This window comes from Natator depressus, chromosome 14 (genome assembly GCF_965152275.1).
Source record: "Natator depressus isolate rNatDep1 chromosome 14, rNatDep2.hap1, whole genome shotgun sequence".
NCBI lineage: Eukaryota > Metazoa > Chordata > Testudines > Cheloniidae > Natator > Natator depressus.
In genome coordinates, this window is record NC_134247.1 from 40,935,618 (window position 1) to 40,950,697 (window position 15,080).

At 50.5% G+C, this 15,080-nt stretch overlaps 1 protein-coding gene across 3 annotated transcripts in view; it reads right to left on the reverse strand.

Moving 5' to 3' along the window:
- Positions 1-13,247, reverse strand: part of LOC141998431 (uncharacterized) — a 51,759-nt gene extending 38,512 nt beyond the window's left edge. Inside the window, exons 1-4 of one of the 3 annotated variants that reach the window (XM_074971252.1) lie at positions 13,164-13,247; positions 12,487-12,613; positions 11,867-11,980; positions 7,686-11,555 (exon numbers count right to left, since the gene is read on the reverse strand). In XM_074971252.1, the coding sequence (XP_074827353.1) occupies positions 9,610-11,555; positions 11,867-11,980; positions 12,487-12,613; positions 13,164-13,187 (2,211 nt within the window). In that variant the 5' untranslated portion in view covers positions 13,188-13,247 and the 3' untranslated portion in view covers positions 7,686-9,609. Of the gene's footprint in view, positions 1-7,685; positions 11,559-11,866; positions 11,981-12,486; positions 12,614-13,163 lie in introns of those variants that run through there. The other 2 variants (XM_074971257.1, XM_074971253.1) reach the window with 2 other exon arrangements.
- Between the last annotated feature and the right edge of the window lie 1,833 nt (positions 13,248-15,080).

Genomic DNA, 15,080 nt, shown 5'->3' on the forward strand with positions numbered 1-15,080 from the left:
CCTCCTTTGTTTTTGGTAGGCTTGCCTGAGGTCCTTAATTTTCACGCGGCACTGCTGTGTGTCCCTGGTGTAGCCTCTGTCCACCATGCCCTGTGCGATTTTGGCATATATATTAGCATTTCGTCTTTTTGATGGGAGTTCTGCCTGCACAGATGTTTCTCCCCATACAGCAATCAGATCCAGTGTCTCCCGTTCGGTCCATGCTGGAGCTCGTTTGCGACTCTGGGGGGAGTGCATGGCCACCTGTGCTGCGGAGCTCGCCACGCTGATCAAACAGGAAATGAAATTCAAAAGTTCCCGGGGCTTTTCCTGTGTACCTGGCTAGTGCATCTGAGTTGAAAGTGCTGTCTAGAGTGGTCACAATGGAGCACTCTGGGATAGCTTCCAGAGGCCAATACCGTCGAATTGCATCTACACTACCCCAAATTCGATCCAGCAAGGTTGATTTTTGCACTAATCCCCTCGCTAGAGAGTAGTACAGAAGTCGATTTTGAGACCCCTTTAAGTCGACAAAACAGGGTTGGTCGTGTGGACAGATAGAGCATTAAATCGACCTAACGCTGCTAAATTCGACCTAAACTCGTAGTGTAGACCAGGGCTCGCAAGCCGCCACCAACGGAGTGGGGGAGTCCACCAATGGTCCCCAGTCCTCGTGGGCCCACCGCTCCCCACTCTTCCTGGGCACTGGGGAATGCCCTACGGTTCCCCACTGCCCGTGGGCGTCGTGGGATCCCCCTCAGTTCCCCAGTTGTCATGTGTGTCTGGGACCTCTGGAGTTCCCAAGGGCCCATGGATAAAGGGGGGAATCCCAAGTAGCTCTCCAGAGCTTGGGAATGTTTGGGAATTTCCCTGGGGGCAGGGAGGAAATGGCTCCCCAGTCCCCAGGAGTTGGGGGGAATCCCCTGTTGCTTGCCAGTTCCCCCCAGGGCTTTGGGGAAATTCCTGCGGCTCCTCAGGCCCTGCGGATGGGAGGGAATCCCCCTTAAACCTTTCCAGAGGCCATGGGGTTGGGAATCCTGCTCAGGAATCTGTCCTCAGCTCCCCAGCGCAAGGTGCAGGGAGGAAAACTTTTGAAGCTCCCTATTCTGCATGAGTGTGGGGGAATGGAATCTCTGCGGGCATTGGGGATTGCCCCCACCCCATGTGCTGCTTTGTTTCCCTGCCCCTGGCTGGGCTGGTGTGGACGGAGGCTGCAGCTCAGGGAGATCTGAGGGGGGCAAATAGGGAGGGGCAGAAGGTGGGCTGAGGCCAAAGTGAATGCAGGGTGGGGTGCCCCATCCTGGGCCGGGGAAGGAGCGGGGCCCAGGGGCACAATCAGGGAGGGGGAGCAGCACAGGTGCTGGATCTAGGCTAGCGGGGCCCTGCCGCACCCCCTGGCTTGAAGGGGTTTCCATCCTATCCAGGCTTTACAGTTTGGTTCAATGGCTCTCAGTGCTTCCCCCTCCCACCCTCCACCCCTCCGTACAGATTGTTTCAGGCCCCCTGCCTGGGACTAGGAGCCGGGGATAAAAATGGGTACAGCTGGTGGGGGATGAGCCCCCCTCCCACTGTAGGGACAGGACCCCAACCCCTGAGCACCCCCAACCCCCCCTCCACTGAGTGTGTGGCCCCAGCCTCTCCAGCCCCGGAGCCCATGGAGGGTGCATAGCCCCAGTCTGAACCCCAGGAGCAGCCTAAGGAGAAGCCTGACATGCTCCTTACAGGGGCCGTGCACCCCACCTCCGCAGTCAGCTGTGACTCTCAGCCAGCTTGGAAAACAGAAGGGTTTATTGGTCGCTGGGAAGGCGGCATAGAACAGAGCTTGTTAGCGCAGAAATTAGGAGCATTCAGAAAAGTCTGGCTTGGGGGGAATCCAGAGTCTTGAGTCCTGGGCTCTCCCCGCTGAGTCCTAAACCAGGAGACTGACCCACTTCCAGGCCCCCAACCTCACTGACACCCAGTTGCCCCTCCCCTGTACTTTCTCTCTTTCCCAGGAAAACAGATCACCTGGCATCCCCCTCTCTCTTTGTTCTCCAACACCTTTGGCTGGCTCCCTGCAGAGGACGGGCTCTGGCCATCACTTGCCAGGATAGAGAATTTTGGCCATTCTCTACGCCCAGGCAGCCACTCTGCCGTCACACCTGCCCTCTAGAGGTCTCTGCAATGATCACACCCCTGTATCCCACCAGCTTGATACTTGTGTAACACATGGGGAAACTGAGGCACACACACAGTATTCAGAAAAAACATTAAGAACATTCCCGCTTCATCACACCCCTCTGAGACCAGCCCAGGGGCACTTTCTCCAGTAGCTGGAACCACTCTGACCACACCAGCCCCTGAGCCTGAACCTGCAAGTGATGGAGAAACCTGGGGAAGGGGCTGGGGCCGGACAGGAAAGTGATGCTGCACAAAGGGCCCCTTTCAGGGACTGGTTGGGGAGTTTGGCCTACGTGGGGAGGGGATTCCCTGTGTCTGCGAGTCCCAGAGCTGCTGCCCTCCGTGTCACAGCCGGGTTCAACCCCCATTACCAGTGTCAGTGGCTGAGCTGCCTGATGAGAGCAGAGGCCCATGGCAATGGGACAGTCACCCGTTCGCCCACAACGAGGGAAGATGATAAAAAGGGAGAGCGGAGAGACTTGAAGGGCAGCAGCAGCAAGAAGTGGGGAGGGAGGTTCCCAGCTCCCAGCCCCGCCCAGATCCATTCCCTGCACCCCCGGGGCAGACAGCTCTCCTGGGAACAAGGGCAGGAGCTGAGAGAGGAAAAGCCAGTTGCTCGCTCTGCTGAGCACCGCACTACTGAGGGAGACTGGGGAGAGCTAGAGGGGATCACAATACACTGTGGGGCAGTACCCTGAAGTGACTCCTTTGATCTGCTCTTTTTCCAGCGTTTGGCTTGGAGATGCTGCTCTGGGGAGGTTTAGAAGGGACGTGGTGGGTTAGTTCTAAGCGGGGGGGGGGCTGGCCGGGGAGGTAATGAACTAACTGGGTTTGTTCCCAGCATGGCAGAGTCATAGAATCAGAGCGTCTGTCTGCAGGGAGGGAGCCTGGGGGGACTCAGGGAGTGACATAGACTCCAGCCCCTTGTGAAACCTGCCCAATCGCCCTGCTCCTCTGACAGACTGAGGAATCACGTCCATGTTTCGCTCCAGATCGTCCCGTCTTGCAGGGGACAGGGCAGGGAAATGGCTGTGATGGAGCCAGCTCAGGTAGGAGATTTTCAGGGAGCTTTTGGTGGTGGGGGAGGGGTAGTGTAGAGGGACGGGGTGTGGGACGGGGTGTGATAAACCCGCTGGAACATGATCAGCCTGGGCCTGATTTTCTGAACAGGCCCATTGGTGGTGTAGGGAAGGGAAACATTCCCCCATTTCTGAACTAGGAAACAGCCTCCTGGGCAGGGCTGGGAAAACTGACCAGACTCCCAGTGCTGGAGCCTGACCCCACTGGCCAGAGGCTGCTGTGAAATACGAAGGGAAGCTGTCGCGATTCCTGTCCCCGTCCCTGGCTCAGAGCTCTGCTTCCCGTGTCAGCCTGTGGGAAATGAGAAGACCCTGTCCTGCTCCCTGTGCTGGGGGGACAAGGAGCTCACCTTCTCCCACCCCCCCTGAAGTTCTGGCTGCTCTGAGCAGGGTGTGGGGAGGATTCTGCTTCTCTAGCCCTCCTCCCCCTTGACTAGCGGGATTGTGGCTGGGGCAGAAGGTGCTGAGTGGGGGACTCTTGTTTCAGATGCCGGTGACCTTCGAGGAGGTGGCTGTGTATTTCACCAAGAGGCAGGGAGCTCTGGTGGTCCCCGCTCAGAGAGCCCTCTACAGGGACATCATGCAGGAGAACAACAAGACTGTGACCTCGCTGGATAAGGGATTCCTGGCCCCTTGGTTATTGGAAGCTGGAGGGCCGGTGTTGTTTTCATGTCTGACACTGGTTAGGTTTTTCCCTTATCACCCTGCAATGAGACCAGGGTATCAAAACCTAATCATAGAATCTCAGGGTTGGAAGGGACCTCAGGAGATCATCTAATCCAACCCCTTGCTCAAAGCAGGACCAATCCCCAACTAAATCATCCAACAGATTTTTTTTCCCCATATCCCTAAATGGCCCCCTCAAGGACTGAGCTCACAACCCTGGGTTTAGCAGGCTAATGCTCAAACCACTAAGCTATCCCTCCCCCGCAAGGCACATACTAAATCATCCCCACCCGACCCCCCTCGCTTGCAAGGTGGAGAAGCCATGTATTTGGACATGTGATGTTGACATTCTCTATTTTAATGGTTGTGACGCTTTAACTTTTGGAATCTGTCTCTACTGTCATTACACAGTTATTGTCTGACCCAAATATTGTCTAAGCCCGCCCTAAATCTCCCACCACTGTGAACATTTAAATGGAGGACAATTGGAATGAAATGCTAAAAACCCAGATTTTTGTGCAACTGTGAATGTTTAAATCAATAAATATAAAATTGCTTAAAAATATATATTAAAAAAAAAAAGAATTCTACCAAGCCTGACTATCCCGCCTTAGACACACAAATCCTGCTCCTGCAGGCTCATAGAATTGTAGAAGATCAGGGTTGGAAGGGACCTCAGGAGGTCATCTAGTCCAACCCCCTGCTCAAAGCAGGACCAATCCCCAACTAAGTCATCCCAGCCAGGGCTTTGTCAAGCCTGATCTTAAAAAGCTCTAAGGAAGGAGATTCCGCCACCTCCCTAGCTAACCCCTTCCAGAGCTCATCCTCACAGGGGGATGCCTCTCATTGCAAGACCAGAGCCCTAGTGGTACATTTTTCACTAAATGGTCCAGAGGGAGCCATGGCCACAGAGAACCCCCTGGAAAGTCTCCAGGAGGAAGCTCCATGTCCCGTCTGTCTGGAGTAGTTCACAGAAGCTGTCACTCTGGCGTGTCGGGATGTCAGCCAGTGCTGGGAGGGATCCGATACAGCCGTCTCCTGCCCTCAGGAACTGAGCAACACAGAAACGTCAGGCTGAACAGGCAGCTGGCAAACATGGTAGAAATCACCAAGCGGCTGAGTTTACAGGCAGCAAAAGGAGCAGGAGGGGACGGGGTGTGTGGGGAACACCAGGAGGCTCCAAAACTTCTGTGAAGAGCATCAAACTTCGATCTGTCTGACTTGCCATCTGTCCTGGGCTCATCGAGCTCACACGGTGGTTCCCAGAGGAGGCTGCCCAGGAGTACAAGGGAGGAAATTGCTGTCAAGTTTAATGGGAATTAACTTTGGAATTTAATTACAGGCTAATTTCACTGAAAGTTACCTGGCACAGGCATGAGGCATCATTCAGCTCTGTAAACCTTCATGGTATGGGAGATGCTGTAACAAAATAACTGATTTGACAGAGTGGCAACAGAGGCAGGTCTTTAACGATACCTGATGTGGGAAAATGTCCTCTGAGATTCTGATGGGGATTCCTGAAAATCTTCATCATATAAAGAATTCTACCAAACCCAAAGGATCAGACATGTTACCCACCAAGTTAATGAATACTTCAGTTCTTACCCAAATACACGCTTACAGCCAATTCTTGTTAACTAAACTAGGATTTATTAAAAGAAGAAAAGACAGTATTGGCTAAAAGGTCATTAGACATACAAACGCGAATAGAGTCCTTAGGTTAGTTTCACCATCGAGATGGCGCGTTAAATTGAAAAGAGTCCTTTTCAGAATCATTTCATCACGTTCTAGTCCAATGTCCAATATCTGGGAGGTCCAGAGAGGACTGGAGATCTCAGTCTTACGACTCAAACTCCCCCTGAATAAAGCTTAAGAAGATCTGAGATAAAAGGATCAGGTCCCAAGCGTTTATATAGACGTTTTTGCAGCCTCTCGACAGCAGGCAGTCCTTGGGTGAACAATAGGTTTTCGAAGTAACCTCCTATTTCCCAAACATCACAGGTAATAAAACTACATGGATTAACATAAGGTAATTATCCATAAAGCCATTCACAGACAGTTTACCACAAACTTTAAAAAGAGAAATATATACTATGACATTATTACACCCAAGTTTCATTTAAATGTTAATATTTCCTTTTGACTTCGGAATTAACAAAATACAGTTCTAGACAGAAACCCTTTGGTTATACTGGTAATCTATATCTCATTACAGATTAACATAGACTACTACAATTACTATGTTCTAGGGCTGTCAAGCAATTAAAAAAATTAATCGTGATTCATCGTGCTCTTAAACAATAACAGAATACCATTTATTTAAATATTTTGGATGTTTTATACATTTTCAAATATATTGATTTCAATTGCAACACAGAATACACTCCATGCATCTGATGAAGTGGGTTATAGCTCACAAAAGTTTATGCCCAAATAAATTTGTTGGTCTCTAAGGTTCCACAAGGACTCCTCGTTGTTTTTACAGAATACAAAGTGTACAGTGAGCAATTTATATTTTTTATTACAAATACTTGCACTGTAAAAAACAAAGGAAATAGTATTTTTCAATCCACCAACTGCAAGTACCATATGCAATCTCTTTATCATGAAAGTTGAACTTACAAAGGTAGAATTATGTACAAAAAATAACTGCATTCAAAAATAAAACAATGTAAAACTTTGGAGCCTACAACTCCACTCAGTCCTACTGCTTGTTCGGCCAATCACTCAGAAAAACAAGTTTGGTTACAATTTGCAGGAGATAATGCTGCCCGCTTCTTGTTTACAATGTCACCTGAAAGTGAAAATAGGCATTCGCGTGACACTATTGCAGCCGGCGTTGCAAGATATTTACATGCCAGATGCTCTAAAGGGTCATAGGTCCCTTCCTGCTTCAACCACCATTCCAGAGGACATGCCTCCATGCTAATGACGGGTTCTAATCGATAACGATCCAAAGCAGACCAGATCGACATGTGCTCATTTTCTTCAACTGAGTCAGATGCCACCAGCAGAAAGCTGATTTTCTATTTTGGTGGTTCGGGTTCTGTAGTTTCCCAATCAGTTGTCTTCCTCTTTTAAGACTTCTGGAAGCATGCTCCACACCTCATCCGTCTCAGATTTTGGAAGACACTTCAGATTCTTAAACCTTGGGCCGAGTGCTGTCGCTATCTTTCGAAATCTCAGATAGTTACTTTCTTTGCGTTTTGTCAAATCTGCAGTGAAAGTGTCCCCCCATGTGCTAGGTCATTCTCCTTGACTTCGATATGATGACATATTTGGCAGAATGTGTGTAAAACAGGACAGGGGACATACAAGTCTCCTTCAAGGAGTTCAGTCACAAATGGAATTAATGCATTATTTTTTTTCAATGAGCATCCTCCACTGGAATGGTGGCCGAAGCATGAAGGGACACAGGCATGTTTAGCACATCTTGCACTTAAATACCTGCGCTGCCAGCTACAAACAGGCCATGCGAATGCCTTCTCACACTTTCCGGTGACATCATAAATTAGAAGCAAAGCAGCATTCGCTCCCGTAAATGTAAACAAACTTGTTTGTCTTAGCAAGTGGCAGAAAAAGAAGTCAAAAGAAAAGGACTTGTGGCACCTTAGAGACTAACAAATTTATTTGAGCATAAGCTTTCGTGAGCTACAGCTCACTTCATCGGATGCATTCAGTGGAAAATACAGTGGGGAGATTTATATACATAGAGAACGTGAAACAATGGGTGTTACCATACACACGGTAAGGAGAGTGATCACTTAAGATGAGCTATTACCAGCAGGAGAGCGGGGTGGGGGGGAGGGGGGAGAAAACCTTTTGTAGTGATAATCAAGGTGGGCCATTTCCAGCAGTTGACAGTGGAGGAACAGTGGGGGGGAATAAACCTGGGGAAATAGTTTTACTTTGTGTAATGACCCATCCACTCCCAGTTTCTATTCAAGCCTGAGTTAACTGTATCCAGTTTGCAAATTAATTCCAATTCAGCAGTCTCTCCTTGGAGTCTGTTTTTGAAGTTTTTTTGTTGAAGAATTGCCACTTTTAGGTCTGTAATCGAGTGACCAAAGAGATTGAAGTGTTCTCCGACTGGTTTTTGAATGTTATAATTCTTGACGTCTGATTTGTGTCCATTTATTCTTTTACGTAGAAACTGTCCAGTTTGGCCAATGTACATGGCAGAGTGGCATTGCTGGCACATGATGGCATATATTACATTGGTAGATGTGCAGGTGAACAAGCCTCTGATAGTGCGGCCGATGTGATTAGGCCCTATGATGGTGCCCCTGAATAGATGTGGGGACACAGTTGGCAATGGGCTTTGTTGCAAGGATAGGTTCCTGGGTTAGTGGTTCTGTTGTGTGGTTGCTGGTGAGTATTTGCTTCAGGTTGGGGGGCTGTCTGTAAGCAAGGACTGGCCTGTCTTCCAAGATCTGTGAGAGTGATGGGTCGTCCTTCAGGATAGGTTGTAGATCCTTGATGATGCGTTGGAGAACTTTTAGTTGGGGGCTGAAGGTGATGGCTTGTGGCGTTCTGTTATTTTCTTTGTTGGGCCTGTCCTGTAGAAGGTGACTTCTGGGTACTCTTCTGGCTCTGTCAATCTGTTTCTTCACTTCACCAGGTGGGCATTGTAGTTGTAAGAATGCTTGAGAGAGATCTTGTAGGTATTTGTCTCTGTCTGAGGGGTTGGAGCAAATACGGTTGTATCGGAGAGTTTGGCTGTAGACAATGGATCGTGTGGTGTGGTCTGAATGAAAGCTGGAGGCGTGTAGGTAGGAATAGCGGTCAGTAGGTTTCCGGTATAGGGTGGCGTTTATGTGACCATCGCTTATTAGCACCATAGTGTCCAGGAAGTGGATCTCTTGTGTGGACTGGTCCAGGCTGAGGTTGATGGTGAGATGGAAATTGTTGAAATCATGGTGGAATTCCTCAAGGGCTTCTTTTCCATGGGTCCAGATGATGAAGAAGTAGCAATGAGTTGACTTCGAGGCTCTAAAGTTTTTAATTGCTTTATTTTTCAGTGCACTTATATAATTAAAATCATCTATGTTTCTAAGTTACACTTTCCTGATAAAGAGATTGCACGACAGCACTTGTGTGAGGTGAACTGAAAAATACTATTTTTGTTTTGCATGTTTACAGTACAAATATTTGAAATAAAAAATAATATAAAGTGAGCACTGTACACTTTCTATTCTTTGTTGTGAGAGAAATCAATAGATACGAAAACACAGAAAAACATCCAAAAACATTTAACAAATTTCAACTGGTATTCTATTGTTTAACAATGTGATTCATTGAGATTAATTTTTCTAACCACAATGGATTTTTTTGAGTTAAACACACGAGTTAACAGCAATTAATCAACAGCACTACTATCTTCTTCCAGTCTGAGCACTGATGGGGCCTCTCTCCTGTGTGGATCCTCTGAGTGTTATAAGATTTGATCTTTGTGTGAAACTTTTCACATGGTCCAAAAACTTATGGGGTCCCTCCTGTGTGAATTGCTTAATTTGAAACAAGTTCTGACCTCCATTTACAAGGTCTTTCACAGGCTAAGCAGTTATGCGGTTACTCCTCTGTGTGGATTCTCTGATGTAAAAGAAGGGATGACATCTATTTGAAACATTTTTCCATAGTCTAAGCACTTACGGGGTTCTCTTGCGTGTGTGGATGGCCTGATCTTTAGAAGGGCTAATCTGTTTCTGAAACCTTTCCAAGAGTCTTATGGTCTCCCTCTTGTATGGATTGCTTGATGTTTAACAAGGTGGGACCTTTGTATGAAACTTTTCCCACAGTCTAAGCACTGGTGGGGTGTCTCTCCTGTGTGGATTTTCTGATGTTTAATTAGGCCAAACCTCCGTACGAATTTTTTCCCACAGTCTAAGCACTTGTGGGGTCTCTCTCCTGTGTGCATTAGCTGATGTTTAAGAAGGGTTGGCCTTTCTGTGAAACTTTTTCCACAGTCTAAGCACTTATGAGGTCTCTCTCCACTGTGGGTTGCCTGATGATTAAGTAGGTTTGACCTCTGTATGAAACTTTTCCCACAGTCTAAGCACTTATGGGGTCTCTCTCCTGTGTGTATTCTCTGATGTGTAACCAGGGCTGATTTCCATGTGAAACTTTTCCCACAATCCAAGCACTTATGGGGTCTCTCTCCTGTGTGGATTTTCTGATGTTTAAGAAGGGTTGGCCTTTCTGTGAAACTTTTTCCACAGTCTAAGCACTTATGGGGTCTCTCTCCGGTGTGGACTGCTTGATGTTTCACAAGGTCTGACCTCTCTATGAAACTTTTCCCACAGTCTAAGCACTGATGGGGTCTCTCTCCTGTGTGGATTTTCTGATGTTTAATTAGGCCTGACCTCCGTACGAATTTTTTCCCACAGTCTAAGCACTTGTGGGATCTCTCTCCTGTGTGTATTCTCTGATGTGTAATCAGAGCTGATCTCCATGTGAAACTTTTTCCACAGTCTAAGCACTTATGAGGTCTCTCTCCACTGTGGGTTGCCTGATGATTAAGTAGGTTTGACCTCTGTATGAAACTTTTCCCACAGTCTAAGCACTTATGGGGTCTCTCTCCTGTATGTAATCTCTGATGTGTAACCAGGGCTGATCTCCATGTGAAACTTTTCCCACAGTCCAAGCACTTATGGGGTCTCTCTCCTGTGTGGATTACCTGATGTTTAAGAAGGGTTGGCCTTTCTGTGAAACTTTTTCCACAGTCTAAGCACTTATGGGGTCTCTCTCCGGTGTGGACTGCTTGATGTTTAACAAGGTCTGACCTCTGTATGAAACTTTTCCCACAGTCTAAGCACTGATGGGGTCTCTCTCCTGTGTGGATTTTCTGATGTTTAATTAGGCCTGACCGCCGTACGAATTTTTTCCCACAGTCTAAGCACTTGTGGGGTCTCTCTCCAGTGTGGATTAGCTGATGTTTAAGAAGGGTTGGCCTTTCTGTGAAACTTTTTCCACAGTCTAAGCACTTATGGGGTCTCTCTCCGGTGTGTATTCTCTGATGTATAACCAGGACTGATCTCCTTGTGAAACTTTTCCCACAGGCCAAGCACTTATGGGGTCTCTCTCCTGTGTGGATTCTCTGATGTTTAAGAAGGGTTGGCCTTTCTGTGAAACTTTTCCCACAGTCTAAGCACTGATGGGATCTCTCTCCTGTGTGGATTTTCTGATGTGTAATCAGTGCTGACTTCCAATTCAAACAATTCCTGCTCTCAAGGCACCCAGAGGGTTTCTCTCCCACGTGGCTTCTCCCATGGTTAGTAAGATCTGAGCGGTTATTGAGGTTTTCCCCACAGTCCAAGCATTGAAGTGTTTTCTCTCCAGTATTTATTGCCTGAAGCGTAAGAAGGACCGGTCTCAGAATGAATCCTTTCCCATAACCGAGGCGTTCATAGCGTTTGTCTTCCTTGGGGGTTGTCTGACGGGCTGTGGGATCCCTGTGTCCTTCCCCACATATAATAGATCCATCCAGTTGCTCCCTTGAGTGGTTTCCCAGCACCCTCTTTGACTTCTGCCCATTTCCCCAGGCTTCTCCCTGTGCCAAGCACTGGAAAAAATTCCCTTCAGCTCTTCCCACAAAAATCCCCTGTGGTTCCCCGTGCCCAGGAATTTCCTGACGTTGATTCCCCTCCTTCTTCTCACTCACTCTCTCATCACCTGCTGGGAGAGAGACAATGCAGACAGGAGTCATTCTGCTGAGGAGAAATTAAGAGGAATAGAACTGAGGGAAAACCCAACATACTAAAGCTGCAGAAATGGAGCAACTGGATTCTGCCTCCACTTCCCAGTTGGGAAGGAAACTCCTGCAGTGAACAGGACCCGTGGGAAGCGATGTCAGTGATATCTGCTGCCTGCAGCCCTGCCCTGGGTGAGATGAGGAAGGAACTGAGGGCACTTACTAATATGTCATTTTGGGGATTCTCAACTTTTTCCTTCATTCACCTGATGGTTTCTGTGTCAGTCCTCACCTGTGTGGGAGCCTCTCGGGATCTCTCTTTCCTCACAGGCCTGGAGATCGGGCACCCATGGCTCTTCCCCTCGTTCCAGCCGGGTGATCAGGCCAGGTTTGGGAAGGGGAAATCCTGTGCAGGGAGTGAAATCAGACCAGATCAGGGTTTGTGGAGGATTGAGAGAGCGTCTGTCAGAAAGGAGATTCCGTGGGTGGCACCTGTCCCTGTGCTGTGCTGGGGAAAGTGGAATCTAAGAGGACGGGATCGTGGTCACTTAACCCCCTTGTGGGAGGCAGACGTCTGAGGAGGTGAGGGCAATTGTGATGCACACCCAGCTCTCATGTTAAACCCCTGTCTATTTCTAAACCTGTGGAGCCTAGAGCCCTCCACATGGCTGGAGCTGTTGCCAAGGAGGAGGGAGAAGAGGGATTCTGTGTACGACCGAGAAACAACATAGACAGGACAATGCACGGCTTCTCCACCGTGCAAGCTAGGGGGGTTCGGTGGAGATGATTTAGTATGTGCCTTATGTTTTGACACCCTCTTCTCATTGGAGCGTGATGAGGGAAGAACCTGACCGGTGTGAGACACGCAGACCCCCCCAGCTTCCAATAACCAAGGGACCAGGAATCCCTTACCCAGCGAGGTCACCGTCTCGTAGTTCTCCTGCATGACGTCCCTATAGAGGGCTCTCTGAGCAGGGTCCAGCAGAGCTCCCTGCCCCTGGGTGAAATACACAGCCACTTCCTCGAAGGTCACCGGCATCTGAAACAACAAGAATCCCCCACTCAGAACCTGCTGCCCCAGCCACAATCCCACTAGTCATGGGGTAGGACGGAGAGAGAAGCAGAATCCTCCCCGCAGCCAGGAGGCTCCAGAGCAGCCAGGAGGCTCCAGGGGCTGGGAGACGGCGAGAGCTCCTTGTCCCCACAGCACACGGAGCAGGGCAGGGTCTTCTCATTTCCCACATGCCTGCCAGCCACAGGCTGACATGGGAAGCAGAGCTCCGAGCCGGGGACGGGGACAGGAATCCCGACAGCTTCTCTTCGTACTTCACAGCAGCCTCTGGCCAGTGGGGTCAGGCTTCAGCACTGGGAGTCTGGTCAGTTTTCCCAGCCCTGCCCAGCGGGGTGTTTCCTGGTCAGAAATTGGGGAATGTTTCCGCTCCCCCCAATCCTCTAATGGGCCTGTTCAGAAAATCAGGCCCACATTGATCACGTTCCAGCAGGTTTATCACAACCCGTCCCACCCTGTGTGTTTAACCCCTCTACAATACCCCTCCCCCACCACCACAAGCTCCCTGAAAATCCCCTACCTGAGCTGGCTCCATCACAGCCATTTCCCTGCCCTGTCTCCTGCAAGAGGGGACGATCTGGAGCGACACGTGGATGCGATTCCTCAACCTGTCAGAGGAGATGGGAGATTGGGCAGGTTTCATAAAGGGCTGGAGTCCATGTCACTCCCCAAGTCCCCCCAGGCTCTCTCCCTGCAGACAGACGCTCTGATTCTATGACTCTGCCATGCTGGGAACAAACCCAGTTAGTTCATTACCTCCCCGGCCAGCCCCCCCCCGCTTAGAACTAACCCACCACGTCCCTTCTAAACCTCCCCAGAGCAGCATCTCCGAGCCAAACGCTGGGAAAAGAGCAGATCAAAGGAGTCACTTCAGGGTACCGCCCTACAGTGTATTGTGGCCCCCTCTAGCTCTCCCCCGTCTCCCTCAGTAGTGCGGTGCTCAGCAGGGCGAGCAAGTGGCCTTTCCTCTCTCAGCTCCGGCCCTTGTTCCCAGGAGAGCGGACTGCCCCCGGGGGGGGGGGGGTGCAGGGAATGGATCTGGGCGGGGCTGGGAGCTGGGAACCTCCCTCCCCACTTCCTGCTCCTGCAGCCCGGGGGTGACCGCGGGGGGGGCGGGTCTCTCTTACCTTCCCTCCGAGCGGGGCCCCCCGGGGCCGGGGCCGGGGCCGGGGCCGGGCCGGGAAGGGGCCCTGGCCGGGCTGGGGGCTCTGCCCTGGGAGAGGCTCCCGGGGAGCGGCGGGCAGGGCCCGGCTGGAGGTTCCCCTCTCCCGGCTGCAGCCCGGGCTCCGGGCTCCCAGCACCAGCCGCCGGGGCTCGGGGATCTCGCCGGGAGCCTGGGAGCCAGAGTCCCCGCAGCGGCTGCGAGTCACTTCCTGGGCCGGGCCTGAGCCCCGCGATCGCTCCCCACAGAGCCGCCCCCCAGCCGCTCCTGGGTCCTAGCGATCAACCCATCAAATGCAGCATCTCTGTGCCCGGCTCCTGTTACACTCACAGGCTCTAAGGTCAGAAGGGCCCGTCATGAGCATCCAGCCCAGGGGTTCTCAGGGCCACATCTGGTGACCTCAGAGTGTGGCCAGCAACTCTCGCTGGTGGCCGCTCTGACACTTTTTCCTATAATCTGAACTAACTTCAGGAGAAACCAATAAATATGTACAGAGGTAGGCCGGGGGGAAGGGTCCCACTATTGTGGGGAACTTTTCTGGCTTATACACCACCCTGATGGGATCGAATAACAGAAGTACACGAATCCTCTCGCCCACTCCCTTTACCCAGAGGCCTGTCTGACCTCGAGGGCGCCCCTTCTACTCTCGTCCCTAAACCCCCACAAGGCTGGGCCCAGCATTCCTGAGGGGGCTTCACCCCCACTCTTGTTGCGATCACTCAGGACAGAGGCTAGGGTGTCGTATCCCCGGTCTGGGGCGCTCTCTTCACTCCGGACGCTTCCCTGATGTCGTCACTCAGGAGTGCACAGAATTTAGAACAAATACAATTTATTAAACAGCAAGTAATAAAAAATTCAGGAAGAAATGGGAAAGGAAAACATGATGTCATCCCACACTGCCCAGGGTCCCCCCTTGCTCTCCCCAGCTTCTCACCGCACCCAGCTCTGGACTGCTCAGGTCCCACTTTCCCTCTGCCTCAGGGCTTGTGCTGCTCTTCTTCCACCCCAGCTCTGGCTGCTCCTCTCCCCTTAGCTCTGCCCTTCTCTGGCAAGCAGCTCCAGCTCACTCAGAGAACGGGCTCCTGACTCCCTCATTGGCCTGCCTGTGGTGTCAATGAGGCTGACCTAGAGCCTCGGCCTCTCTCCCTTGGCCCTGGGGACTAGTCTCAGGGTTTTCATTTCTCATTGGCCCTTCCTGTCTTTTGGTACTGGGAGAGGGCCAACCAAAAACCCCCCATTAAGTTTCAGTAAGGGGCAAACAATTATGGGGTCAGG